This window comes from Azolla caroliniana, unplaced genomic scaffold, assembly GCF_043228905.1.
Source record: "Azolla caroliniana isolate FFs.n. ecotype wild unplaced genomic scaffold, voAzoCaro1.0.p SCAF_22, whole genome shotgun sequence".
Lineage (NCBI taxonomy): Eukaryota > Viridiplantae > Streptophyta > Polypodiopsida > Salviniales > Salviniaceae > Azolla > Azolla caroliniana.
In genome coordinates, this window is record NW_028230457.1 from 588,160 (window position 1) to 613,947 (window position 25,788).

Consider the following 25,788-nt stretch of genomic DNA (forward strand, 5'->3'; position numbering starts at 1 on the left):
CTTGACGGTGGTTGGTCGGGGAAAATTGGTCACGGCCTCGGTCTTCTTTGGGTCCATCTGTAGGCCTTCGGCAGAAATTATGTAGCCCAAAAACTTGAGTTGGGTGCTACCCCATCTGCATTTTTTCCATTGTAATTTCAAATTGTGTTGTTGTATTCGTTGTAGAACTGATTGTAATACCTTAACATGTTGTGGCCATGTGGAAGTATGAATTAGAATGTCATCCAGGTATACGAGCACTGTACCGTCAGCGATAAGGTCAGCGAATATTGAATTTGCCATCCGTTGAAATGTGCTGCCTGCATCGGACAAGCCAAATGGCATCCTATTGAACTGGAATAGCCCTATGTGTGTTCTGAAAGCTGTCTTATGTGCATCTCTTGGGTCCATTGGAATCTGCCAATATCCAGCCGCAAGATCGATAGAGATGAAGTATTTTGAGCATCCCAGCTGGTCCAAGAGATCATCTATTCGTGGCAGAGGGTAAAGGTCATGGATGGTAACTTGATTGAGCTTGCGAAAGTCAACACAAAATCGGTATGTGCCATCATCCTTTTTGACCATGTGTGGCTCCGATACCCAATCACTATGTGAGGGTGAGATGATCCCCTTTTTAAGCATCTCATTAACTGCTTGGTCAATGCGTGCATGATCTAAAGGAGAATGTCGTCTTGCTGCTGTCCGGACAGGTGTTGCGCTTCCTGTGTTGATGACATGTTGGACCGGGAATGAGACTGTAGTGGGCTTGTCAGATGAGTTGATTAGTTCGGGGTATTGAGCTAAAACCTTGTGGACATCACTTAGGCGAACCTCCTTGCTTAATGTTACCTGTGCATTGCTGATTTGTTGGTTGCATTTGCTTGTGAACAAGGGAACTGGCCTTGCTTGTGGTAATGTGAGGTGACGCGTATGGAAATCGAGTTGGGCCTTGCTCTTGATGAACCAATCACATCCGAGTGTGAGTGGGAACAATTGATGTGGAAGGACGTAAAAGGTGTGTGTGATCGTGGTGGAGCCTAGCTTGAGTGTGCAGACGACTGTGGTGTTGGACTTATATAGGCGTTGGTGATCGCCGAATAACACCTTGATGGGGGAGGCTTTGGAGGTTGAAAGATTGAGGCGATCAACCAGATCTTGACTGATGGAAGATATGCTACTACCGGAATCGAAGAGAACTTCTTGCGGGCTATGGAGAATTGTCGCCATGGCCGTGCACACGGGAGAACTTGAGGATGTGGATGCTTGTATGTGCGGGGGTTGTGCTCCCTTCAACACCCCGCGACTTAGTTTTCTGATAGGTCGGTCTGATAACTATTGTCAGCCAACTGTACTTGCACATTTTGCTTCTGTGTTTGGTTCCATTTCCGACAGTGTTTCTTCACGTGCCCATAGTTGTTGCAAAAAAAACACTTAGGTCTTCCTTGTGCATCGTGTGTTGGCAGGTTCCTTCTTGCTTGTAGTTGAGCGTTCTGGATATCGATTTCCATTGGCGTGGCGTTGCTATTGTATTGTTTCTCGGAATTGACATTGGATGACCAACTCATTTGGAGTTCTGTTTGTGTTGCTGCTTCAATGCGTTGTGCAATGAGGATGGCTTCTTGAAATGTTTTGGGGCCTTGATCGCGCACTCGACGATATATTTCTGGGCGTAGCCGTGGCCATAAGAAGAATAGCTTCATCGATTCTGGCATTGTTGGATTTGCGCGAGTAAGTAATTGTTGTAATCGGATTGCAAATTGTGTCACTGGCTCATGTTGTTGTTGTTTGATTGTCTCTAGTTGCTGCAAAGCCGTCTGAGTTGAGTCATGGTGAGCGAAATTCCCGATCATGAGGGATTTAAGTATCGACCAATCGTTCTTGGACTCCTCTGTTTGTTGTATGAACCATGTGGCCGCGATGCCCTCCAATAAAGTTCGCATCTCTAGTGCTTTCCGTGCTTTGGGCCACTGATGATAGCTCGCCACCATTTCAAAATGATCGAGCCAAGAAAGGATGTCCTCAGACGGCAGACCTGAGAAGGATTTAGGTCGTACTCGTGGGTCTAGCCGATTAGCGTGCCTATCTGTCTGCGAAGAGAAAAAAGATAGCATGGCCTGATTAGTCAAATTTGATTGTATTGCGATGTTAGATACCGCTTGTATTAGTTGATCCAGCTGGAAAGCTTGACGGTTTTCTTGGTGTTGTTGCAGAAATTCTGGATTCATGTCGGTGCATTCTGTTGCACCGTTGTTCTGTATTGGAGATGCCATATGTATGTTGATTTCGACTTGCTCTTGTTGCGTCTTGTTGTGTTGGGTAGCGTTGCGGTTTCTTCTTCTTGATGTGGTGGTGTCTAATCTGTTGGAGTAGTGTCCTGTTTTGTTTCAGCTCTTTCTTGATTTGGTGTCTTGAGTGTTGCATGTCTTCTCCACCAAAGTGTGTAAAATGCCTCAAACTCTCTTCCTTCTTTCTATTACATTTGAATGCTTTTATACACCTTGGTAATACATTCCAAGATACATTCGATTATCTTGGCACACTTACCTCTAACTAACCTCTTACTAACTTTAGTGTAACTAACTAACCCAAGGTCTAACTCCCCTAACCCTGGTTATAACTACTTGGGTTAGGGGAAGGGTTTTGGCCTGTGGTTTTACCACGCGATCCCACAATATTCTTGGGGCCATTTCGTATTCTCGAATATTAAGAATGTCACGCATGGAGAATATATGACGAATATCACGCATGTGTCAATCTATGGATCATATGATATGAAGATTCCATTAGTGAAGTAGACCATATTTGTTGCAAATATTCTATAGTCACCGATTGAATAAATAAATGTGTCAAAACATTATAATAGTCTTGAAAATGCTCGCCATCTTTTTATGCAAATATATTTCTCTAGCTCTAAATTGAATCAATATGATCCAATAGTTATGTTGTGGTCACATCCAAATGAAAGTTTCATCCTTTCTATCATAACAAGTTAACAATATGCAATGACAGCTAAGTTTCAAGTTCTAATGGTAAAAAAATAGCACACAATTATCTAAGAAAGCTTTCATATCCTCCAATAAATGAGGGTGGTTAAATCACTTAGTGAAGATAGGATAGCCACCCCTAAATTTCAAATATCAAAGAAAGCATGCACAATGAGTGTATGATAAAAGAATTCTCTTTCTATCAAACGAGTTAAGAATATGCAATGATAGCTAAGTCTCAAGTTCCAATGATAAAATGGTACATAATCATCTAAGAAACCTTTCATATCCTCCAATAAATTGGGGTGGTTAAATCACTTGGTGAAGATAGGATAGCAACCCCTAAATTTCAAATATGCACAATAAGTGTATAACAGAAGAATTCTCTTTTTCTTTGTCATACAAGGTTTCTATGAGATTGACCCAATATCAGCATATGATTTCTCTTATTCATTGGGAAACACCATAACTTAAGACATCATAACGTTACTCTTGCAACCAACAAAAAGAAATGCTATGCACAAGACAAAATGTTATTTGCAATGATATAATTGTTATGCCTAGTTCTTTCTCATCTTCCATATAAGTTTATACTTGAAACACAATCAATATCTTATAGCTTAGCCATTGAGATAAACCAACAAATGAGAAAATCATTGCAAGAATGAAAATATATGAGAAACAATTTGCATCTGCGATATTGTCTCTCCAACTACCTCTTCAAAACTTGCTTCATTACACATTCATATTATTGATTCATATCCTTTTGCTGTCATTCCCCAAAATGACAGTTCTCTACACATGGTGAAAATCATAATGTGTGTATATATCAATATTACAAGCTATTATTTTGGGATGATTTTCCCACACTGAATTGAAAGCAGTGAAACCTCAGTTGACACATTAGTTAAGAAGGCAGGCACCACAGCTCATGCTGCTGGTACATATAAAAAAGCTTGAAGATCAAAAGGGAAAATCATTTATACAATCAGCCAAATCGTAAAAAGATGAGCTAGAACCTGACATGTTGTTCAATGTAATGTTCTCCTTTATGTGCACAGAACTGGTTTATATCCGCTCACCTCTTCATAACAGCAATTTCAGCTTTCCTTATTTTCTACATCCTCGGACTCTTCATCTTTAACTTCCTCTACACCTTTGACCTGTAAATAAGTTCATTTTAAGCAAAACATCTAGAGACCTGGACATCATCTGAAATAATCAATTTTTTCTTTATTTCCCCCAATACCCCACTTTACATCTTCATTATTTCCCCAAATAATCTAGGTCAGCCTCACAAAGAGAGAAAAAAGGGCTAAATTTACAACATAATTGCAAAAATACCAGATATTGTGAAAAAATGGGGTTAAATTTACCTTATAATTTCTCAAACAGCATATGTTGTAAAAGCATAACATTGCTCAAATAGCTAGTGTAATAGTTTGTAACAATATAATTTGTCAACATACACACAACAAAAAGAACTTTATGCCTGAGCAATCCATTCCTGTTGTAATGATTGACGCTAAACTACAAGCTAAAAGCTCCATGCACTCTATTATACATCTTTAAGTGGTAAGAATTTAAGTGCATAATCTTTTTACCTCTGGTACATAGTGCATGAGCATGTTTTGTATGCCACTTTTGAGAGTCACTGAAGAACTTGGACACCCACTGCATGCTCCTTGCATCCGCAACTTCACAATTCCTGTCTCCCTAGAGACAAAGAAATAATTGGAATTTTTCTCCATCCAAGTATGTCTAAAAGACTAATAGAGAAAATACATACAGCAGGCAACAAACTGAAAATGAGCTTTACCAAAAGACTAAATAGCAACATACTACAATAGACAAAAGACTAAAGAAACTCACTTTTAATACGGATAGAGAGACAAAACAACAACTAGCTATAGAAGCAAGTTTGGCATGGGATATGGATATAACTTTGCCTCATATATCAGGCTATACCTTCAAAAGCTACAGAAGATGAAAATCTTGTAATATTGAAACCAATACACTCATTCAAGAAAACTTTGAAATAATACTGGCGAAATAGTAACATCAACAGACATCAACTTTGGATCAAGCATAGCTCACAGGCATTCCCAACAAAGATATATATGCCCATTGCCCATGCCCAAATGTACCAAATCATGACGTAGCTTTCAAGTCATGGGCACTATCCCATTTGGACAAGGACCATGTGTCAAAGCACAATGAAACATTATTTTATCAAAGCGTCCTCCCTCCTTAGGACCAATATACAAAAAACTTGCAAAACATCTGAATAAATTTCACAATAAATTTTGAAGTTACTTCACATTGCTTGTCAAGCATGAGTATCCAGCAAGTCATGAGGTGCTACGGTCCTTATAATATGTGCATTGTGACCTTCTGCAATGCAGACAACATTATGTTCCGTATGAATTTACAGTGACCAAAATCTCCTGGTCAAAGCTTTGGTTGATTTTCATCACTGATTGTGGGACAAAACAGACCAGAGTGCAAAATCTGATCCATAAGTTCTAGAATGAACAGTCTGAGTGGTCCTGCATAGATAAGACCTGACACAGATCAATTGCATTCTAGAATATAGTATCTTCATTAGAAATATACACTACCATTTCCACTCAATCTAGTTACTCTGTAACTTTGCATTTCCTTTGTTCAGACGAATTTTAGTGAGCCCTAATCTGTCACCATTGTTCCTCTTTCACTAAGAGCAGTTTGAATCATGCAGCAACAATTTGAATGCAATCATTGTTAGTTGTATCATCTCCTAGGACATCACAGCCAGAGTTCATTGCTGTCATGTCTTTCTTAGAGGTTTCCTAAAATGTCATCACTTGGCATGTTTGAAATTGTCTATAAATGTTTCGTATTGCTTGTTAGATAAACTAAACGCATTTCATGTCATGTTAATATCCATGACAACCTTATATAACTCATATTATTAGTGTCAAGTAAACTAAAAAATGATCCAATATTGCCCAAAGATCCACTATGTCAGGCACCTCACTGATCACATAGAAAATCTATCCACGTTCTACAAGGGAGCCTCCTGCTAAAGAATCCCCCAGCCAATCAAAGCATCCCAGACAAAAGGGGAAGAAAATTTGCATTGCATCCATGGAGGCAATGGAAGCTTCGCTCATGGAGTATATATCACTGAAGGATCCCATTGTGGGCAAAGACGTTACTATTTCTTTGAAACAATGCTCTCTTTACCAACATGCGTATTAACTCTCATAGAGCCCTCACACTCCGTCGCACTCAATCACACAAGCTAGGTATTGAAGTTGCATTATGCATCAAGTGTGTCAAATATAAAGGCATGCAATGCAATGAAGTCCTTGTCAAAGATGGATATACCACTTGTTTTTTACATGGGTATACTGCAATTTGAGAAAACTATGAAACTACGATGACATATTAAGAGGGGATGAGAACTTGAGTGTCATACTTAAGAGACCACCAAGAAGGTTGAGCTCATATTTGTATGTCTTATTCACACATACAGACTTTATGCATCAAAGTATGAATATCACTTCTTAGGAAGGAGACATATCAAGAAAATTTGTGTACTCAGGTTCCATGGGTCAATATTGGCCTCTCTATGGGCGCCAAAAATATAGCTACATATCTTATAAGATTGTCAAGAAAACAACTGATAAAAGACCTTGTATCCCTAATCTTGAGGGCTTCAGTGCTGTCTATAGCTAGGTAAACAAGTCCCCCAATTCACCACTATTTCAGAAAACTACTGTGCTTTCATTGATTATATTGGCCACCGACACATGTAAATCTGCATTTGACATGTCCTTAGATAGCATTCAGTATCCCTCCTAATATACTATACATTTATATAGCATTTGCACGAAATTAATATTGCTTGATATAACAACACAACCATACGCCAAAAACATACTCATCAAATCCATGATATTCAATATCACCACCATCATCTTGCACCGCAGGCCGTATTCTTGTCTCTATCAATTCCTTTATCATTGCAACAATCTCATCATCATCCTGTGACAGTAAGTATGATCAGTGAAAAATGCTGTAAATATGTATGTGTGCGTGCATATATATAAATATCTATTTATATATTTATTGTGCATGTTTACATACACAAAACAGGAGCTTCAACTTACAAATAAAATGTTAACGAGCTACAGCCCCATGTAAAAACATCACTTACTTCATACGTTCATAGAAATAACATTGATTCACATGGCATACCTCTTTAATGGCAGTATCAGATGGAGACGATGTTACTGAATCATAAAAGAGAGGCTGCTTTGAAGTATAAAAATCCATAATAGAAGCAAACACTTCTGGTTTCAAGATATCCCAGGATGACTCTTCAGACTTTGTAACAGTAACAAAGTTTGAACCAAAGAAGATCCGAGTTACTCCTGCCAAAACATTAAAAGACTTAAAATACTCACTATGAATAATATCCAGACAAACATGGTACCAAGTTTCAACAATATAATCAGTGATACTCAAATCTTGGCTTTACGAGAATTTGCATCCAGGGAATAGAAATTCGAGAATGGGATCAAGACTGCAACTCAGAAAGGGATTAAAAACCAGCCGTGTATAGCACCAAACAACGTCCAAGTTTTTCTCCTTACAATTTTCATTCATCAAATATGGGACACAACAATATAGATCTAGAGTACTTGCTTTGAGTCGTCGTGAAAATTGATAACCACCTTGTAGATGTGGCTTCAATAAAAAAATATTCACAAAGCTTGAGATTACCACATATTAACAATGTGGCAAGCGACATAAGTAGTGACTCTACAGAGGGCGACCCAAATCTGCAACGCACAGATCCCTCCCTTGCTTCTGATGTCTCCTTCGATCGCCTCTGGGTGAGGTCATCCTTAAGATGCCAATGAGAACTATTTTAGGCTGATGACCAAGATGCCAATATAGGACGCTCTGAGATAGCAATATCTTAACTTTTATTTTCAATCATTCATCTTCTTTGATATTTTTTTCATTTGATATCAGAGCACTCTACACTCTTCTTTTCATCTCTTTGAGCTTTTTCTCCTTTTATGTAATTATGCTCCTGCTTTCAGCTCAATCAAACCGAACCATTAAGCCATGGTTTAACGGTTTATCAGTTCCGATATAAATAAATGGTTTGGCTTGGTTCAATTATTATTAAACGGTTTGATATTAGTTCGGTTTGGTTCTAAAACTTGGGTTGATCGGTTTATAGGTTTTATTTTTTTAATGGTTTAATTAATGTTTTTTTATTTATTGATTTAATTCATTTAACTTAAATTCTTATTTAATGTAATGGTTTTTTAATTTAATGTATTTTTGTTTTTGTTTTTCTAATTAGTTTGACTTAAATGATTACGTTCAAATTTTTTTATTAAATGGTTCGGTTTGGTTTCAACTTTTCTCTAAATGATTTGGTTTACATGGTTTGGTTTACCTTTTCCTTAAATGGTTTGGTTTAAGTGGCTTGAGAGTTCATACACAGTTTGGTTTTGTTTTTGGTTTCTGTAAATGGTTCGGTTCAGTTTGGTTTGGTTTCAAGGCAAAGAAACTGAACCAAACCAAGCCCATAGCTTTGTATGGATAAGATCTTATGATTCGTAGTACCTTTTCAGTTCCACTATGGTATTTTGTACTTTGGAGTTATTCTTACCAATTACTGATATCCAAAAAACATGTCTTCTATATCTTAGATTTCATATGCTAAATTTGACCCAAGGAAGCGTCACTGTTTATCATAGAACACCTCATGTAGTTTTAATTTTTATTACAGGATTTAAATCCTCGTTCAGAGATACGTTTGTGCCATACATGTAAATCTTGGAGAGACACTAACCAATGCGAGGGAATTTCTCCAATTCAGAAAATCAAACTAACAAAAGCATATGAATAAAAATAAAAGAATAATGACTCAAATACATGCCATTAATTTATTCACAGACAGAAACATGTGGAGCTAATTTAGAATATGAAATAAAGAATTTCCAGCGTCACAAAGTGAAGAAATGCAAATAGAAATTCACTCCTCAAGAAAGAGCATCCTACTGTAAAATGAGAAAAGGATGTGTGATATGTACCATCTATTCTGAAAAGAGACTTTGCGAGTGGGGATGACATCCCTGCTCTACTGTTTGGGAAATCCGCACTTCCTTGTTCCATCACAGGATTTCCAGGTAAAAACATCAAGGATTGTGGGTTCGGTGTCGATTGAGTTTGTATGAACAGATTTTTATGCTGCCCTATTGAGCCGATCTATCAATCACACATACAAGGAGATATATCAGTATTCATCACAATTACAGAACAATTAAAAAACAAATTTGACGTGTGGTTTCAGAGGGGGGGAACCGAAAATCATGTTCTTTAGGATCCAAACATAGATTTAGGGCACGGCATTGAAAAAGAAAACATATCAGAATTCATCTCCAGCATTAAAAAGACAAATCAGTGAATATGTACCCAAATTTATTGTCAATACAATTGCAACATACATACGAAGCTTGAAATCTCGAGTTCCAAAACGAAAGTTACGATTCTAAAATTTAGACTTGCATTCAAGAATTAAAAATGTGTGAAAAGCGAACAAAGGAAGTTGCAAAATAAGACATTAAAATACCTGTGAAGCTGGGACAACATGTAGATTGACTTGAAAATGCAAAAATAAGGAAATGAAAGGTTTGTATTAAATAAGACGAAGAAACTACATAGAAATCTCAGGTTACAAAAAAATGCTATGGCTTTTAACACACAGAAACACGTTACAAGGGCATGAAGTCTTGTTTTAACATAAAAATGAATCTGAAAAGCTCTAAATTACAACATGTTAGATGTACGTAGAAGGGGTGTAACGGAGAACCAGAAAGTTGCATCGATTTATATATGTGTGCATGTTACAACAGTGTCAGATGTGTATGTATATCGATGATAAACCTGAAAATCTATGTACTAAACATATAACTTTTAAGTGCGAGGACATGAATATGCGTTGACAAAGAACATGAAAGTTATGTATATGCACTTGCAGTGAATTACTGAACAGGAAAATAAGAGAAGAAGAAGAAGAAGAAAAACAGAAAACATACCTTGAAAAGACCTGAACGAACGCAGAGAAGAGATGAGGAAATTGTGGGAGGAGAAAATCTGTAACTCCTGACGTTATGATGAAGACGATGATGCGGAAGGAGCGAATCGAAGGCGATGGAGGCTGATCGGAAGGTAGAGATGCATCGATTGAACTGGTGAAGAGAAAAGGCATCGCGGGGAGAATCTCTGCGGAGAAGGTGCTGCCATGGCTGGCGATGGAGCAGGAGCAGACGACGACGCACCATGGCCGAGGATTCGAAGCAACCAACGAGAGGAGGAGCAGCAGAAGCAGAAGCAGAAGCACAGGTGTTCAGAGAAGGAAAAATCCATATTTACGGAAATGCCCTTGGCCCTCGTATTTTCGTAATTCCCGAAATACCCCTTCTCGTATTTTCCGTGATTCCCGAAATACCCCTCCTCGTATTTTCGACTATTTCCCAGAATGCCCCCCCCCCCCCTTCCCTCCCTCGTCTTTTCCGTAATTCCCGAAAATACCCCTCCTCGTATTTTCGTAATTCCCGAAATACCCCTCCTCGTATGATCAACTATTTCCCAGAATGCCCCCCCCCCCCGGCCGTCTTTTCCTAATTCCCGAAAATAACCCTCCTCGTATTTTCGTAATTCCCGAAATACCCCTCCTCGTATGATCAACTATTTTCCAGAATGCCCCCCCCCTCATATTTTCCTAATTTCCGAAAATACCCCTCCTCGTATTTTCGTAATTCCCGAAATACCCCTCCTCGTATGATCAACTATTTCCCGGAATGCCCCCCCCCCCTCATATTTTCCTAATTCCCGAAAATACCCCTCCTCGTATTTTCGTAATTCCCGAAATACCCCTCCTCGTATGATCAACTATTTCCCAGAATGCCCCCCCCCCCCTCATATTTTCCTAATTCCCGAAAATACCCCTCCTCGTATTTTTTACTATTTTCCACAATTATTTTCGTAATTCCCAAAATACCCCTCCTCGTATTTTCGACTATAGAATGCTCCTCCTCGTATTTTCGTAATTCCCGAAATACCCCTCCACGTATGATCGACTATTTCCCAGAATGCCCCCCCTCCTCCCCCCTCGTATTTTCCTAATTCCCGAAAATACCCCTCGTATTTTTTACTATTTCCCAGAATGCGCCTCCTCTTATTTTTGTAATTCCCGACAATACCCCTCCTCGTATTATCGACTATTTCCCAGAATGCCCCTCTCCTTATTCTCATGAATTCCCCAACCTTCCCCTTTGTGCTTTTCGTAACTCCCAAAACGAGGTTGTTAATAAACATGTATTCTACGTTTTAGAATACGATCCAGTATTCTACACGTATTCCTACATTTTAGAACTACCATTTTATAATATTTCACATATATTCTACGGATTATGCATTTAACAAGTATCCAAAAAGTTTAAACATTATTCCTTTTGCTTTTTTTAACTTTAAATTCGAAGAAGCATTTAATATATTTTACATGTACATATGTATTCTACATATTTAATTAAGTATTCTACACATATTCAACGTATTTTCAAAAAACTCCCTTTCTGATATTGTCATCTTTTTCTTTTTCTTCGTTAAGAACTATGCGGCCTTGGCACAAAGCTTCAATGATTCTCGTTGAAGCATCAAAAACACACGTAACTTGTCAAAAACAGAACTATTTATATCAATCAATGTTGCTTCCTTGTATAGAATCTCAATTGTTCTTTCACTAGATTTCTTTCCTTTGCCTTTTTCTTCTTATTGTCGTCATGTTTTTTTCATGTTCCAACTCCTCTTTGTTCATGGTATCCTCCTTGTTTGATTCATATTCCATTTTCTCTTTCTTCATCCTTTATTGCATCTCTCAAACAATTTTGTGGATATGATAAGTGGCTTCGAACCAACCCATTAGAGTTTGAATTCTTAAATTGACTGATTGCAATTTCACAATGTGACATTTTCAAAGTGAGGAAAGCATGAAAAAGTTTTACTTTACAATAGGTCAAGATTTGGGTCAAAGTGATGGCCAAATGAAAATGCGAGAATGACAAGATCAAGACAACAATAATGAAGGGGAGAAGACATGTTACATGCACATACATATAGTTTTAGATCCAAGAAACCTCAAAGGGATCTCTGGCCCTCTTTAAAATTTATGTCTCGCGTATTTTGTGAATGAACATTAAAAATCATTGCACATTCCTAGAAAGGCCTCATCAAGTACCACATGAGTTGAAAACATAGTGTATAACATATATAAGCCACATAGTTCATTTCTATACATAGTTTAAATGACACAAGAAGAATGTAAAGCTATAAAAAAGAATTTAACTTACAATCAATCTTGAATTTGACATACATATCTCGAAAAACACACATGGGAAAATCCAAATTCATATCAATAATGCAACTACTAACAAATTAAGAAAGTGTTTATTTTCATGGATAGGTTCATAATAAACCCACTCCATTATTTTTTGCCAAACACATTGATCAAACAAATGGCAACCTTCATGTCAGTAGGTCACAAAAGTATAGATGCTAACATATGGGTTTATATGTATGTAAAGTCAAGAGGACATTGGGAATAGTGAAATGCAGAAAATGATCGCACAGATTGAGGCTGGAAAACCCTCAATTGTGGGAGTTGAGTTTGTAACTATGTTGAAAGATTGGAAGATGCAAGTTATGCAAGTACCCAAGGTCGCGGTGAACATTGGTAATCCTAGGGGAAGAGTTCATGGTTTGAGGAGACCCCATATGGTCCTCATCAACAATAACTTAGGTAGATTGGAAACCGGATGCTCTTTTGACCTGGAGCCTGAATCAAAAGGTGAAAGGGGAGAATACTCGAACTTGAAGACGTTTTGTAGTAGGGCAACACTTTGTATACGATACCTTACATTTGAATAAGAGGTTGAGGTGCTACAGACGTTGTGGAAGAGCTCCCCGATACAAGGGGAGTTTATGGACCTTGTTCAAGATGTTCCATTGGTTTGCATATGAAAGCTGCAAGATCTAGTGTTAAAGCCTGGTTTGTTCCACTTCCATCGAGGTGAATTACCCATTGCTTGAATGTGGAAAATAAGAATGGAGTGGGAATTTATATGGAGTATGGTGGAGGCATATTTGTCGAGCAAGGGAAAATCCCCCTTGGCTTTTTTCTTGAACCCAAGCCAATGAGAATTTGCTCTTGGAATATGCAAGGACTTGGTGGGTCACAACATAAGCTAGAGAAGCGGATTTCTAGGAGGGAGTTTGAAGCTAGTGGCTTAAGTAAGATGATTGAAATTTTGCTCTTACAAGAGCATCACCTTGGACGAGAAAGAACAAACCTTTTCAAATATTTGTTGCTAGGGGATTGGTACACATGGTGGTCTCCTGCTCATGGCGAGTTTAAAGAGGAGAGGTGGCTTCTGATGATTTGTCGGAACCATTTCGTATCACAGGCTACTCCCGAGTTGTGGCAAAGCTTCAAGTTTCTATCAAGATGAGTGGTGATGGATCGACAATCCGTCATCCTGAATGTGTACAACATATTCAAGACATAGTGTCATTGAGTTAGCAATATGCCATTGGGGGAGTGGATCACTTCGATCTCGAGGAAGTAATGAAGGTCCCCTAAATCCTTCATTTCAAATGCTTTTGACAATTGAGTTTTTACTTGCGAGGGGATTGATAACCAGTGACGACCATGTCATCTACGTACATCAATATGCAAACTGGACCCTTTTAACCTTTTCAGATGAACAATGAACAATCAAACTTCGAGACCAAGAGCCAAGTGCTCGATTCTTCAGTCGTGAGTAGAACTTCTGACTTGACCTACGCTCGGCTTCATATATTTTGATGCGAAGCCTACACATTTATCCCACGTGAGAAAGGGCACCAAGTTGGCGCCCCATTCAACAAAGTGTATCTTTCTCGGTTATGGAACCGATAGGGAATTCAACTATAGGCTATGGGATCCAGAGAACTAGAATTTGATCTGGAGTAGTGATTTTGTCTTCAATTAAGACTCAATTCTCTTCGACCGATCCTAGCCAAAATTTGGGGAAAAGGTCACTTTCGATCTTTTTGGGAAAGAATATGAAGTAGACATGTCGATCATTGAATCTGAATTGGCCATCCGACGAACTGTCGAAGCCAACTCAACTAGCAACCCATCTATCAAATCTCTATCGACAAGAGGTTTAACAGCCAACTCTAAATCAACCAGATGATTGACTAGAGCCCAATTGGGTAAAATGACCAACGGCTGATTTGAACCAGCCACGACACACAAAGACTGGTCAATCACTCATGAGGAAGAGGTGGATCCAACACCGTTGCATGACAATTGCCATAGCAAATCCCCCCAATGATCTCCTTCACACAATGGTTCTAACAATGTCAGTTAGACACATGTGCCAATTGTAAGATTTGCAGAGGTGTAAAGTTAACTCAAAATAGGTGAAAATTTAGTGTGAAGACTTATGCCAAACAAATAATGTTTACTATCTATATGTCAAATTTATCATAATGTTAGCGCAAAACAGGTGAAAAATCCTATGATGTGTTTTGGGACTTGAAGGTGCTTGAAACAAACCATATTTACTACCCATGCCAAATTTGTCTCATAGCTACAATGATTCTCCCACTCCACAAGATGACATACAATGGTCCACTTGTGTGGTCGCTGAGGTGATAGTTTTGTGTGATTCATTGAAGATGGCAAAAACATCAACAAAAAGTCATGACAATAAGTAATGTTAACTAAACAAACAAAAATTCTATGAAAAATAAGGGAGAGAGCTCTAAACTCCATAGTTTAATTCATCCTCTATATATCAGTCAATGACTTACAAAAAGTTCACAATTATCACCAAGAGCTAGACTATATTCCCCAACACTACATGCACCTAAATGAGTATAGAGTTCTCAAGGTATTCGCCCAAAAGTAGTTGACTTTAGTTACTTCTCATCGCCAACATCATACTCAAGTTCTAACCTTTTTGTGAGACAATTAAAAATAGTCATTAATTGCTTCAAAGGATATACATTTGAGCTTCAAGTATCACAATCTCTCTTCATGTCATTAATTGCTTCTACGGACACATTTGAGCCTTTAAGGATCACACTCTCTCACTTGAGATGCTTTCACAAATAGAAAATAATGTACCTATCCCCCATGCAGAACACTTCCCTATAGAGTTGACCACAAAAATAATAAAATAAACATATTCTTTCCATAGTGAGATGAAGTAGGACATGTTTGGTGGAACATTAAGACATATTTAGGGTAAGGTAACTCCAAAACAGTTCACCATATAAATAACTGTTCTCAAAGATATCAGTAAAAATATCCGAGCTACATAAATTAGTTATTATTTCACTTTCATAAAGAAAGAGGGTGCATTTGCACATCACGATTTAGAAGAAATCAGTCCATTTTATGTAATTTGATGTTTCCGTGAGTTGATTAAAGCTAACAGAACACAAATTTTAACAATGCAATATCACAAGAAGCATTTTTTTCATAATCAACAAGAAGCATTTTGACATCGAGCTTCGAAGGATGATCAATGATCAAAATATATGTTTCTGTTGGGAATATCAAGTGATCTTTGGTATACAAGTAAATACATGAAATCAGCTCATATTAACAGCCTCTCCTCTAGGAAGACATTCGCACCATCTTTAGAATTTTTAATTTAGGTTTATGTGAGCTTTTGCACCATAACTACACTGTCTCCTCTAAGGAACACCTGCAAGTAAACAATCTCTCTCTACAAAATTTTATAACAATTTAATGCAATATTCAGACAAATTTCTTCTCTCAATGGTAGAATGAGTAGCTATGATGTTCTCTGCGATGTACAATGTTGTCATAATCAATTATTTTCCCTGAAATTGACTCAATAAGCTAAGTATTGGCTTATACAACAATAAGCTAAGTGACAAACATCCAGAAGTGTAATGATGGAAATTGACAAAATGCCCTTTCTAAGTTGGGCATAAAAAAGATAACACTAATGGTTCCAATTATGATCTCTCCTCCATTAGTATCATGGTAACTGAATAATAATACAACTTCCTTTATTACCCAATTCATATGTATCCAACCACTCTTACCCACCTAGGAATCAAAGATCTCGCTACTGGATCCCATTTGATCTAGAATATTCCACAAGGGACATACTGAGGACACCAAAATTATAAGCTTTTATTTATTTATTTACTGTCTATAATATTTATGATGAGATACATTTCCATAGGTTTTATACATTTGTATAAATGCTTTGCTGTCATTGGTCATTTCGAGATTTGGTAGATGATAATCTGTTGGGCCAAAGTTGTCAAGGAAGAAATGAGAAAAGAAATCAAAGCAAAGGATTCTAGCATTAATTTGTTGTGGAGGTAGCCAATAATATAGAACTAGGACAAGAACTTTAACTTGTATGCAAAAAAATTTGAAGAAGAGGGGACGAAGCATGCAACTGACTCCATGTCAGAGTAATGGGCATCTTCATGTCACCAGATGCCACTGCTGAACAAGGACAATTTGAACCCAGCTCATATATTGGAAGGAAGAAGCACCCCCCTGCACCAAATCTTAGAGACTGGGAAAATACACCCATCAAGTTGGGCATACATATTACAATTTCCAAATGCAGTAGGAATAATTGCCTTCTGCAAAAAAGTGAGTCAAACTACAGTAGTTGGATGGCCCTTATATCTTCCTAGAGAGTGGGAAAATACTCCAATTAAGCTCAGGCACAAATACAATTTTCAAATGTAGGACTAATTACCCCCTATCTTCCTTGACCACGACTTGATGAAGATTCAAATCAACCACAGAAAATGGATCTTACAAACCCACAAGGCAATAAGGTAGATTACCGTGATGGTTGTATTATCAATGGCAAGGCCATCGAATAGGGATTCCCTATGAGACAAAGAATCAAAGGTATATATTTCAGTTTGGCGCTGCAACAGAGCATTTAAGAGACACCAAGAATAATGGAAGGAAGAGAACATGGCTAGATGAGACATCCTCATTACAATGATGCATTATAACCCAAAGAAAGGTCTACTGGAATGTATGGCTTTCAATGGGAATCTGCATACAAATCAAGCACAATAAATAATGCAGTAGAAGGGTAAAGTGGGGTTGTACTTCTATTTTGCCTTACATTGTTTTAATCAACTCATAAAGATCAAGAAATGCTGAAGCAAACTATGAAAATCAACGATCTGAGAAGTACAAAGAAACTAAATCACCCTACAGTATCCTATCTAGGAACATTATGTGGTACTCAAATTTAGGCAAAATATCTGCCACAGGAGACCAACACAGCAAAATAGTCAATTTGATACTTACAACTTGGAAGACCCAGAGCTAATGCACTTGATATTTTTAGAGGGCTCACGAACTTGTAGCAGCCCAGCTCAATCAAGATCAAACAACACAGAATATGGCAAACATCTATTAGAGCTAGAACCTCGACACCAACTAGTTATCTACAACAGCATCAACTCATGGCCAGATTATGGCAGGCTTACATGTTTCGCTCTAGGAGTTGATGAAGCACAATTAACAACACATCATCCAACTTCCTACAAATGCGAGCCTTGATTGCACAAAAAAATTCTGCAAGCAAATGAGAATCCTCATGTTCCCAAAAAGGCACACTTATGAGGAAGAAAATTTTGGTATTTTCACCACCTCTTCATGTGAAAGACTTGAGCACTGATCGAGGCCATTTCAGAGAGCCCCGATGCCAATTGAGGACCCACAACTATGGCATTCTTAAGCGGTAAGCTTGTATAACAACTAGCAGAATCTCACACTACAATCTCCAGCTCACCTCATACAAAGGTTAAGAAGGCTATCTAACATCTTCAACAAGGACGATCATCGAACCACAGAGGACTTCATGGTGACCACCTCATAAATGAGGAACACCCTTGTCCCCACCCTCACACACATTTTCAATAGGGATTTGATAGAGGGCCTTCTCACTACCTGGACCATGCACACGATTGTGCCTCTCTGAAAGTCAGGAGACCCCTTCCAACCAGGAAACTATCAGACTATCATGACTGATCACACTGGGATACAAGGCACATGATCCATACAAACACCAAATCATGGAGATCATTGCTCATCATGGTCAATCCACCCGAGAACAACCAGATTGGCTTGTAAACTTCATCATAGACTCACTTCATCACATCAAACCAACATGGGATAACATGTCCCCTCACTACTCATCCCATGCAAATTAGTTATGCACTTCACACTTGTAAAGTCATCTCGAGAACCATTACAGATTACAAAGCTACCTCATGCATTAAATCATTACCATAGATCTTTAGGAAAGCTAGAGCTTTTATTTTTGTTTCAACATGGATAGCTTGAATTCATGTTAGGAATAGTCAGAATAGAAAAACAAATCATTGGAACAAACTAATGTCTCTAGCAATTTTCACGTTGCCTAAATCATGATATATTTGAATTTCGATCACCCATTGTAGGCTTTGCATCCAAAGGTGCATGAGAAACATAAACTAATGAATTTCCACATAATACCCTCCAATGGTTCTACCAGACCCATCTTTGAGGCAGGTCAGGGAAAACATGGAAATCCCTTAAAATCACAGAATCACAGAAGATCAGGCCCAATCAGACTAGGACTGTTGATATAAGGAATAGAGGAGTAACTGTAATTTTCCCAAGCATGCAGGTCTCAACCTCAACATCTTCACAATCACAAAATCCAAGGTACCATCTCCTGACCTTGAAGAATTTTTCTGTGCTTTCAAGGCATTTTATCTTCAACCAGCATATGGTGGAGGTCTTCAAAAGATAAAGTGTGCCATCTTTCATACCCACAGTCAAACATCTGGGATACATTAACCAGGTTTTATTCATTGATCTAGATATTGTAGTGAGATGAAATCATAGTTAATTCTTGAGGAACAATCTTGCCCTTAAAGACATTAAATATCTCATTTTCTGTATCATTCTTACTTTCTCAGAACCTACATGAGTTTAAACAATTAACAATGAAACAAAAGAAGCGGTACAAACTGACACCATAGGACAAGCAAGGTACTTTATGAATATTAATGTCCAGTACTTAATACCTCTGAAAGCTAGATAATAGAGCATTCCAAGAAGCAATGAACAAAATAGCCTATATCCAATGTATGCATACAATGAATATAAATTGCACAAACAAGAAGACAAACAGAAAACAAGGAAATGAAAAATAGCTTAACCTGCTTAAGGTGCCTTCGTCTATGCTCCAATTTGGGAAAGACATGCAATTCTTTCAATTTTTCTATAATAACATCTACTGTAGTTGAAGTATCAACTATAAGCTCCTCATTTGTAAGCATGTTTTCACGTACAGTATCACAATCCTCTTCATCTTTATCTTTAGTTACCGTATTTACTTGTATTTCAGCCAATTTTCCACGACGATTCACAAGGCGGGGCACCCAGCGGCGAACTGTTTGTCCAGCATCAGTCTATTCAGAAAATCTGGCCTTTGCCTGACACTTCCAAAATTCTTGGTATAATTTATAAGCATGCAGTATTTAATTTTATACCTGTCTAAATGCATTAATCATAGACGTAATAAAAGAACACATAATAAGTACTAACCTGAATATTCTTCATCGATGTCACGTAGCAACTGTGGGAGAATCATTTAATACTTACTGCATTAACAGAACAAAAATTATATGCATGAAAACTACAGTGCTTCAGAGCATATACCAGGTTCAGATGCTTATCAAAAGCAAGTATAAAACCACTGAGTGATCCTCGAACACCACGGGAATGTCTTGTCCAAACTTTTACACGTACATGATTGAAGTAGCACTCTGCTAGTAGTCCTAAAGGACCGTGCTTCAACTTTTCTGCAAATGAACATTAAGAATCTTATGCTTCACATCTTCAAGACATCTAAAAAAGCACGAATTGGTCAAAAGCACAACCGAGATCTTCCTTATAAACTCCATATACAATTTCCCAACAGGTCCAACCACCCATAGCCCCATGGACTAAAATCTTAGGGAAGATAGAAAAGGGCTTTTGGACATGCAGGTTGCTTTTCAATGCTAGGTCTAAAATAATAAGAGAATAGTACAACTCTGAATGCTGATTAACTCTGTATACACTGTTGGTCAAGAAGGGAGACGCCAAAAGTATCTGTATATCAGTTTGCTATCCTATAAGCATCATGTACAACAACCAAAACGAAAATTATACCTGCAATATTGTCAAAAATCTTCACTTTGCGGTCTCGTTCTGCAGCTTTGAGTAATAATACAGACTTATGTGCCTGCCATAAAGTAGCTTACTTTAAAAAGCCTAATTTATGACATCTTGGGCTATGAGATACACACTAAACTAGAAATAAATGTTGAGAGGAAGAGATTTTGATATCGTGGAAAACAGTATAATATTGACGATTCAATAGGCAGAAAAACTTCATTTATGCACATTGACCTCTTCAGACCTTCCAAGTTTCAGAGAAGAGAATTAATAAAGGGAAAGAAAAGAAGTGTAATGCAATATTCTGAAATGGCCAAGAGAGTGCCACTCTCTTGCCCTGCCATCGTATGTTCTGAATGATATGTAATAGCATGGTCTCGAAATGACAAGTAAATTTTCAAAATCTATAAGCTGCCATTTTTAGCAACCACACATTAAACCACTTTTATATAGGTAAGCAGAGAGATTAGTGAAGTAACTTGTATAAAGGGACGATGGGGTTAGTTAACAGTATTGTTAACAAAAACGATACAGCAGAAAGAACAGAAAATTTCACCATGTCATCAACACCAGCTGAAAGAAAATATTTGAATGTAATGCTAGCTAAATATGGCATTTTCTGAGGTTGGATCATAGCATATCTCCATGAGAGGTTCTAATAATTCCATCTCTCAATTCTTGAAAATGCTCCAAAATTGGCTTCTATACAGTTGGGCAGAGCTATCTCTTCATAAAGGAAACTAACAGTTCAATCTTTTCAGTCTTGAAAAAGGGATGAAAAAAGAAAAGATCAAAACACAAAGGAATTCAAAGACAATGAAAAATCTGAAAGGATAAATATGAAACAATAATTTCCTGATCTTCCAAACTTAGTATACCAACAAGGCGGTTATGACTTGAATGCTTAAGATATGAAAGTTCTCAATAAAAGCTACATCACATTTAGAGAGATTAGAATCAAGTTCCTTTCACAAATATGAGGTAAATTGTCAGCTTTCTACGTTGACCCTAGTTACACTGAGAGGTTATTAAGTGATACCTTTGCTCTTTCCTGAGCCAGAATAGACTCTGCTGATCGTGGTGCTCTAACTGGAACATTGGCAACAGATTCCGGAACTTCCTGTTTCCATACATTAATTGAACTATTCAGAATGCTTTTACTTATTGAAAGTATTTGGGTGGTGAGAAGAAGCAGAAACATATTTAAAACACATTATTAACCTCTGGTAAAATACGTCGGCAGGAGCTTAAATTATCTAGAGGCCGAACACGTGGATTGGGAGGAACCAAATCTTTTGTATATAATGCTTGAAGTGCATCAAAAGCTGGCTAATAAAAGGCATGAATAATCATAAAAAGAAATGTCAAAGATAAAATATACGATGAACCTGCCAATTTGACTGATCACAGCACACTTACAGAGAAGAAGTCCAAGGAAACTGGAGACAACGATAAGACTGAATTCTGACCTGCAAACATACTCAAAAACTTGATTCAGATGCAACCAACACAACTCACACAACTGAGGATAAGGATGCAGTGAAACAAGGTAAGCAAGCTTTCGTGTAACAATCAGCAACGGTTCGGTTTGAACCAAACCGAACTGTAGCCAATTGTTACTTTCGTGGAGGTAAATGAATGCTTGAGGATAAGGAACTCAAAAACTTGTTTCAGATGCAATCAACATGACTCACCCAACTTGAGGATGAGGATGAGGATGCATTGATATAATGTAAGAAAGCTTTCGTGGAGGTAAATGAAGGATCATAAAGACATTTTAAAATTGCCAAGTTATTACCAAACTCTTGCACATCCTTATCAGTTTTGTTTTCGAAAGGGATAGACCCTTCTTCTGTGTGACTCTCCAGAGGCGATACAAACTCCTGAAATACAAAATAATTTGGATTGATTCGCATCCGAAAAAGCAGAACAACGATATATATGAAGTTGATAAATTAAATACAACTACTGCAAGATAAGCACTGCCTTTGGCACCAGCTTTGATAAAAGAAATACAAATTTTGACATATTTAGCTTTTTCAAATTACATGATAAACACTTCAAGCAAGATAGAAAACACAAGTTTAACACAACTTTGAAAAAAAAGATAAAATCAGAACGATAATAAAAGGCCTTTGGAGAGATAGCAATGCAAGCTTAATACAAAAAAATTCCATTTTTGTTTTCCAAAGAATGAGATAATAAGAACATTAGGCATGTTTGCAAACCAAGATTCTCACACAATGTTGACATTTTTCTTTTATTTTTCACAAATGGAACAAGTAGAATGTTCAGCAAAAAAAAGAAGCAAGCTTAAAAGAAAATTTCCCTCTTTTTTTTTCAAAATGGACATAATAAGAGCTTTGGACAGAATAGTAAAAACAATATTTTTGCAATTAAATCCCAAAATAAGGACATTAAGAAAGATAATGAGGCAAGCTTAAAATAAAATTTACCCTTCTTTGTTAGAGACTAAGGAATGGAATAAAATGAACCTTAGGCAAGATCGCAACGCAAGCTCCAAGATTGGGTAAGGGCTCCACTGAACTGTTCGGTGGCTGCAAATCGAGAACATGCAGAGCTCTTGATGGATCAAAATTAGGCTGCAAAAGATAATTCAAATGAAATTAGACATGATCAGATATAGGATAATAAATTAACAAGATTCAAGCATATAACATGTATGACATAGTGCCATAGAGAAAAAAAACGGAATAATAATAATAATAATAATAACAAAAATATATATTTACACAAATTCAAATTACGAGGTCGCAAAGAAAACATCTCAAAGGCATAAGAAATAGTGCCAAAGTACAAAATAAAATAGAACACATATTTAAAAACTCAAGGTAATACAGATAAAAATAAGTTTCAAAGGCAAAGACAGGGAGCAAAACTTAATAATCATTATCATAGCTACAGACCGAAGTAAAGTTGAAGGAAATCTTCTCTTCTGCAGGAGGGTACGCTGCTTCTTCTTCTTCTTCTTCTTCTTCTGCCATTCTAATCAGTCATTTTTAGACTGCGGGATCATTTCAAAATATTGTTAAAGGTTTCTTCTTATTCTTTCCTTCATAAATATATGTATAATGTAATTACACAAATACCCCTCAAGGTGCTTTCATGAAATCTCCACATACCCTTCTTCCCAAGTAAAAGAAACAACTAACAATAATCGGCAACGGTTCGGTTCGAGAGGGCCCAAACCGAACCGTTTACAATTTCTATTTTAAAACCTGAACCACGAAACCGTTAAACCGAACCATTAAAAAATATATATTCAAAATCGTTAAGCCATTACACCAGTAAAACCACGGTTTTGTGGTTCGGTTTCAGTCTTCAGCTTAGGTCAAGTTTTAAATTTAAAATTTTAAAATATTAAAATATTTCATTATTTAAACTTTAAATTTTTTTAAAGATTTTCCTAAACTGTGACAATAAGCCATGAAAATGAAAAGATTGTTTAAAAACAATCTTTTAAATTTTTTAAAAAAAATTTAAAACTTTTTTAAAAAATAAAAAATTGTTAAACCGTATAAGCCGTAGTTTCGCGGTTCGGTTTGGTTCAAACTAAACCGTTGCCGATTGTTAGAAACAACTTAAAGAGCTTACACAATGAGGCAATGTAGGGGGAGCTTTCTGTTTCATGCATTTTGAACACAAAGCTTCGTGTGCAATATTGTTACTACATGCTCTTTCTTTCGATGAATACAAACAAATTATATGCTCATTGCGATTTACAGCACAACCTCAACACATAAAAGGTTGTGGGACACTCTCAAATGCTACGAAACAAGAGGAGTATTTTTTGTGGGAAAAGAACCCCCTAGATGATCTAATAGCCAAAGTTTTCAAATAAGTTTTCCATTTAATTTCCTTAGATATGCTTGTCCTCCATGTCTAACATCGAACATAAAAAACATCATATCGCGATGACACCATAACCCCCAACATGCGAAACTTAAAGTGAAGTATTGGTGGCTTGATGTGTATAAGGATGTGGCACACTACAATTGAACATGCAAGAGCTACTAGATCTTGATCTTTGTAGATTAATTGGAACCTAATCTACTTATTTAATGTCATCACAAGTTTCAAAACTTAAAGCTTTTTATCTTAAGTGTTTGGGCCACTTGTAACTTTGGAACAAGTTCCCTATAAATGTCACCTATGTGCTTTATCACTTTATTTCATAAATTCATGTCTTTCCTTGCTTCTCATAAGTATTTAGTTGGGGTCCGAGGTCGAGTGCATTTTCCATCACTGAGGTGGCCTATAGTTAAAGCACACTTGCAATGTGAGGTCATGGAATTGAGCCTACTTGAAGAAAACTTGCAATATTATTTGCATTTGTTTCATATCGGGAAACAATTGCTTCATGACACTCACACTCTCTAAACTTGTGCCCCTGTTATGCAAGTTCACGTCATCCTATAGGATCTACCTCTTGTTCACTAATTCTTATTCATCAAAGTGAAGTTTCATAACTTCCCTTTGTTTTAACAATTTAATCGCGTTCCTTACTATTAGAACATTTACCCATCCAATTCAGTGAGGAAGTGGGTGCTTTTGTTGGTTGTCTATTTTACTTTACATGGTTTTTGGCAAACCACCATCTAGCATTTTGGAGGTGATGGATCATCTCAACCAACTCAGCCACGATTGTACCTCAAACCGGTCCTTAAACCACATATTTTCTTGGCCTCAATGCCACTGATCATATATTTTCTCTCTTATTGAGCTCTTCGTTTGGTTGGAGCTGCTATAAAAGGAGACTACTTGTTATCCCATTTACATCACTTGTTGTAGCACCCACATGCTTTCATAACCGCCAACCAACGAAAATGAGACCATCTTCATTTTCTATGATAAGCCCAAGGTCTCGTCTATCTATTGTATCCACCATTATTTCAAAATAGTAGCACTTTTCTTGAGTTCGACATGGTTCTGGCAAGTGTTGATATTTCAGTAAATCTTTGTTCAAACTCTTGTAGCATGGCTCCAACACTCAATCCATTAGATCTTCCTTTTGTCTAGGATGACTCATCAAGTTTGTATTCTTTGAGGATCCTATTGAAAGACTATTGATTTGGGCTCATTGCTTGAATTTCTAGGGTATGGTGATGAAGGTTGTCTAGCTACGGGTGTCTCTCTCATCTACATCTCCATTTTTTAAGATTCTTTGTAGCAGGACACATCTTTTAGTTGAAGTGACCATTTGTGTCCACAATGCTTTCTATGGCCTTGTCAACCCCTACCGTATTATCCCTTTTGTGGAGCATATGGTCCATCCTCATCATCACCAAATGAGCAAAATCTTCACTCGACACTCCAATCATCCTCCCTTGACTCTTGTTTCTTGTAGGGTTCAATAAAGATTTTGCAAAGATCCCCATGTACGTGTAAACCGTGACCGGAACCACTAGGAACTTGAACAAGAGAGATGGAATTGACCCTAGTTGTTGG

The 25,788-nt window shown here is 37.3% G+C and overlaps 3 protein-coding genes across 7 annotated transcripts; all 3 read right to left on the minus strand.

Annotated features, from left to right (window-relative positions):
* Positions 1–1,283: 1,283 nt before the first annotated feature.
* On the minus strand, positions 1,284–1,982 carry LOC147849697 (uncharacterized). Its single transcript, XM_087337255.1, has one exon. It carries the CDS (start codon positions 1,965–1,967, stop codon positions 1,284–1,286), a length of 684 nt encoding a protein of 227 aa, XP_087193381.1. The 5' UTR covers positions 1,968–1,982.
* Positions 1,983–3,598: 1,616 nt separating this feature from the next.
* LOC147849698 (nifU-like protein 5, mitochondrial) lies at positions 3,599–10,343 on the minus strand. Its single transcript, XM_087337170.1, has 6 exons — positions 10,073–10,343; positions 9,068–9,242; positions 7,209–7,384; positions 6,892–6,995; positions 4,568–4,679; positions 3,599–4,126 (listed from the first exon to the last, which is right to left on the minus strand). The coding sequence occupies exons 1-6, from the start codon at positions 10,316–10,318 to the stop codon at positions 4,064–4,066; spliced, it is 876 nt and encodes a 291-aa protein (XP_087193296.1). The 5' UTR covers positions 10,319–10,343; the 3' UTR covers positions 3,599–4,063.
* Positions 10,344–15,545: 5,202 nt separating this feature from the next.
* On the minus strand, positions 15,546–23,369 carry LOC147849699 (uncharacterized). 5 transcript variants are annotated; one of them, XM_087337180.1, is made up of 11 exons: positions 23,247–23,369; positions 22,815–22,922; positions 22,118–22,202; positions 21,739–21,788; positions 21,541–21,648; positions 21,359–21,439; positions 20,314–20,386; positions 19,819–19,961; positions 19,705–19,735; positions 19,317–19,549; positions 15,546–15,796 (listed from the first exon to the last, which is right to left on the minus strand). In XM_087337180.1, exons 1-11 carry the CDS (start codon positions 23,322–23,324, stop codon positions 15,749–15,751), a joined length of 1,038 nt encoding a protein of 345 aa, XP_087193306.1. In that variant the 5' UTR covers positions 23,325–23,369; the 3' UTR covers positions 15,546–15,748. The 5 variants fall into 5 exon arrangements, with proteins under 5 accessions (XP_087193306.1, XP_087193304.1, XP_087193305.1 ...); XM_087337178.1 differs by lacking the exon at positions 15,546–15,796 and adding an exon at positions 15,803–17,479; XM_087337179.1 differs by lacking the exon at positions 15,546–15,796 and adding an exon at positions 17,497–18,937.
* Between the last annotated feature and the right edge of the window lie 2,419 nt (positions 23,370–25,788).

What these genes read in the sequence shown, in the direction of transcription:
- LOC147849698 (XM_087337170.1), bottom strand. Translation starts at nt 10,318, where the DNA reads ATGGTGCGTCGTCGTCTGCTCCTGCTCCATCGCCAGCCATGGCAGCAC. An exon ending in TTCGTTCAGGTCTTTTCAAG is followed by an intron (nt 9,243 to 10,072) that starts GTATGTTTTCTG and finishes TGTGATTGATAG; the next exon opens with ATCGGCTCAATAGGGCAGCA. An exon ending in GTCTCTTTTCAGAATAGATG is followed by an intron (nt 7,385 to 9,067) that starts GTACATATCACA and finishes ATGTTTTGGCAG; the next exon opens with GAGTAACTCGGATCTTCTTT.
- LOC147849699 (XM_087337178.1), bottom strand. Translation starts at nt 23,324, where the DNA reads ATGGCAGAAGAAGAAGAAGAAGAAGAAGAAGCAGCGTACCCTCCTGCA. An exon ending in GCGTTGCGATCTTGCCTAAG is followed by an intron (nt 22,203 to 22,814) that starts GTTCATTTTATT and finishes TTTGTATTTCAG; the next exon opens with GAGTTTGTATCGCCTCTGGA. An exon ending in TAAGGATGTGCAAGAGTTTG is followed by an intron (nt 21,789 to 22,117) that starts GTAATAACTTGG and finishes GTATGTTTGCAG; the next exon opens with GTCAGAATTCAGTCTTATCG.
- LOC147849697 (XM_087337255.1), bottom strand. Translation starts at nt 1,967, where the DNA reads ATGGTGGCGAGCTATCATCAGTGGCCCAAAGCACGGAAAGCACTAGAG.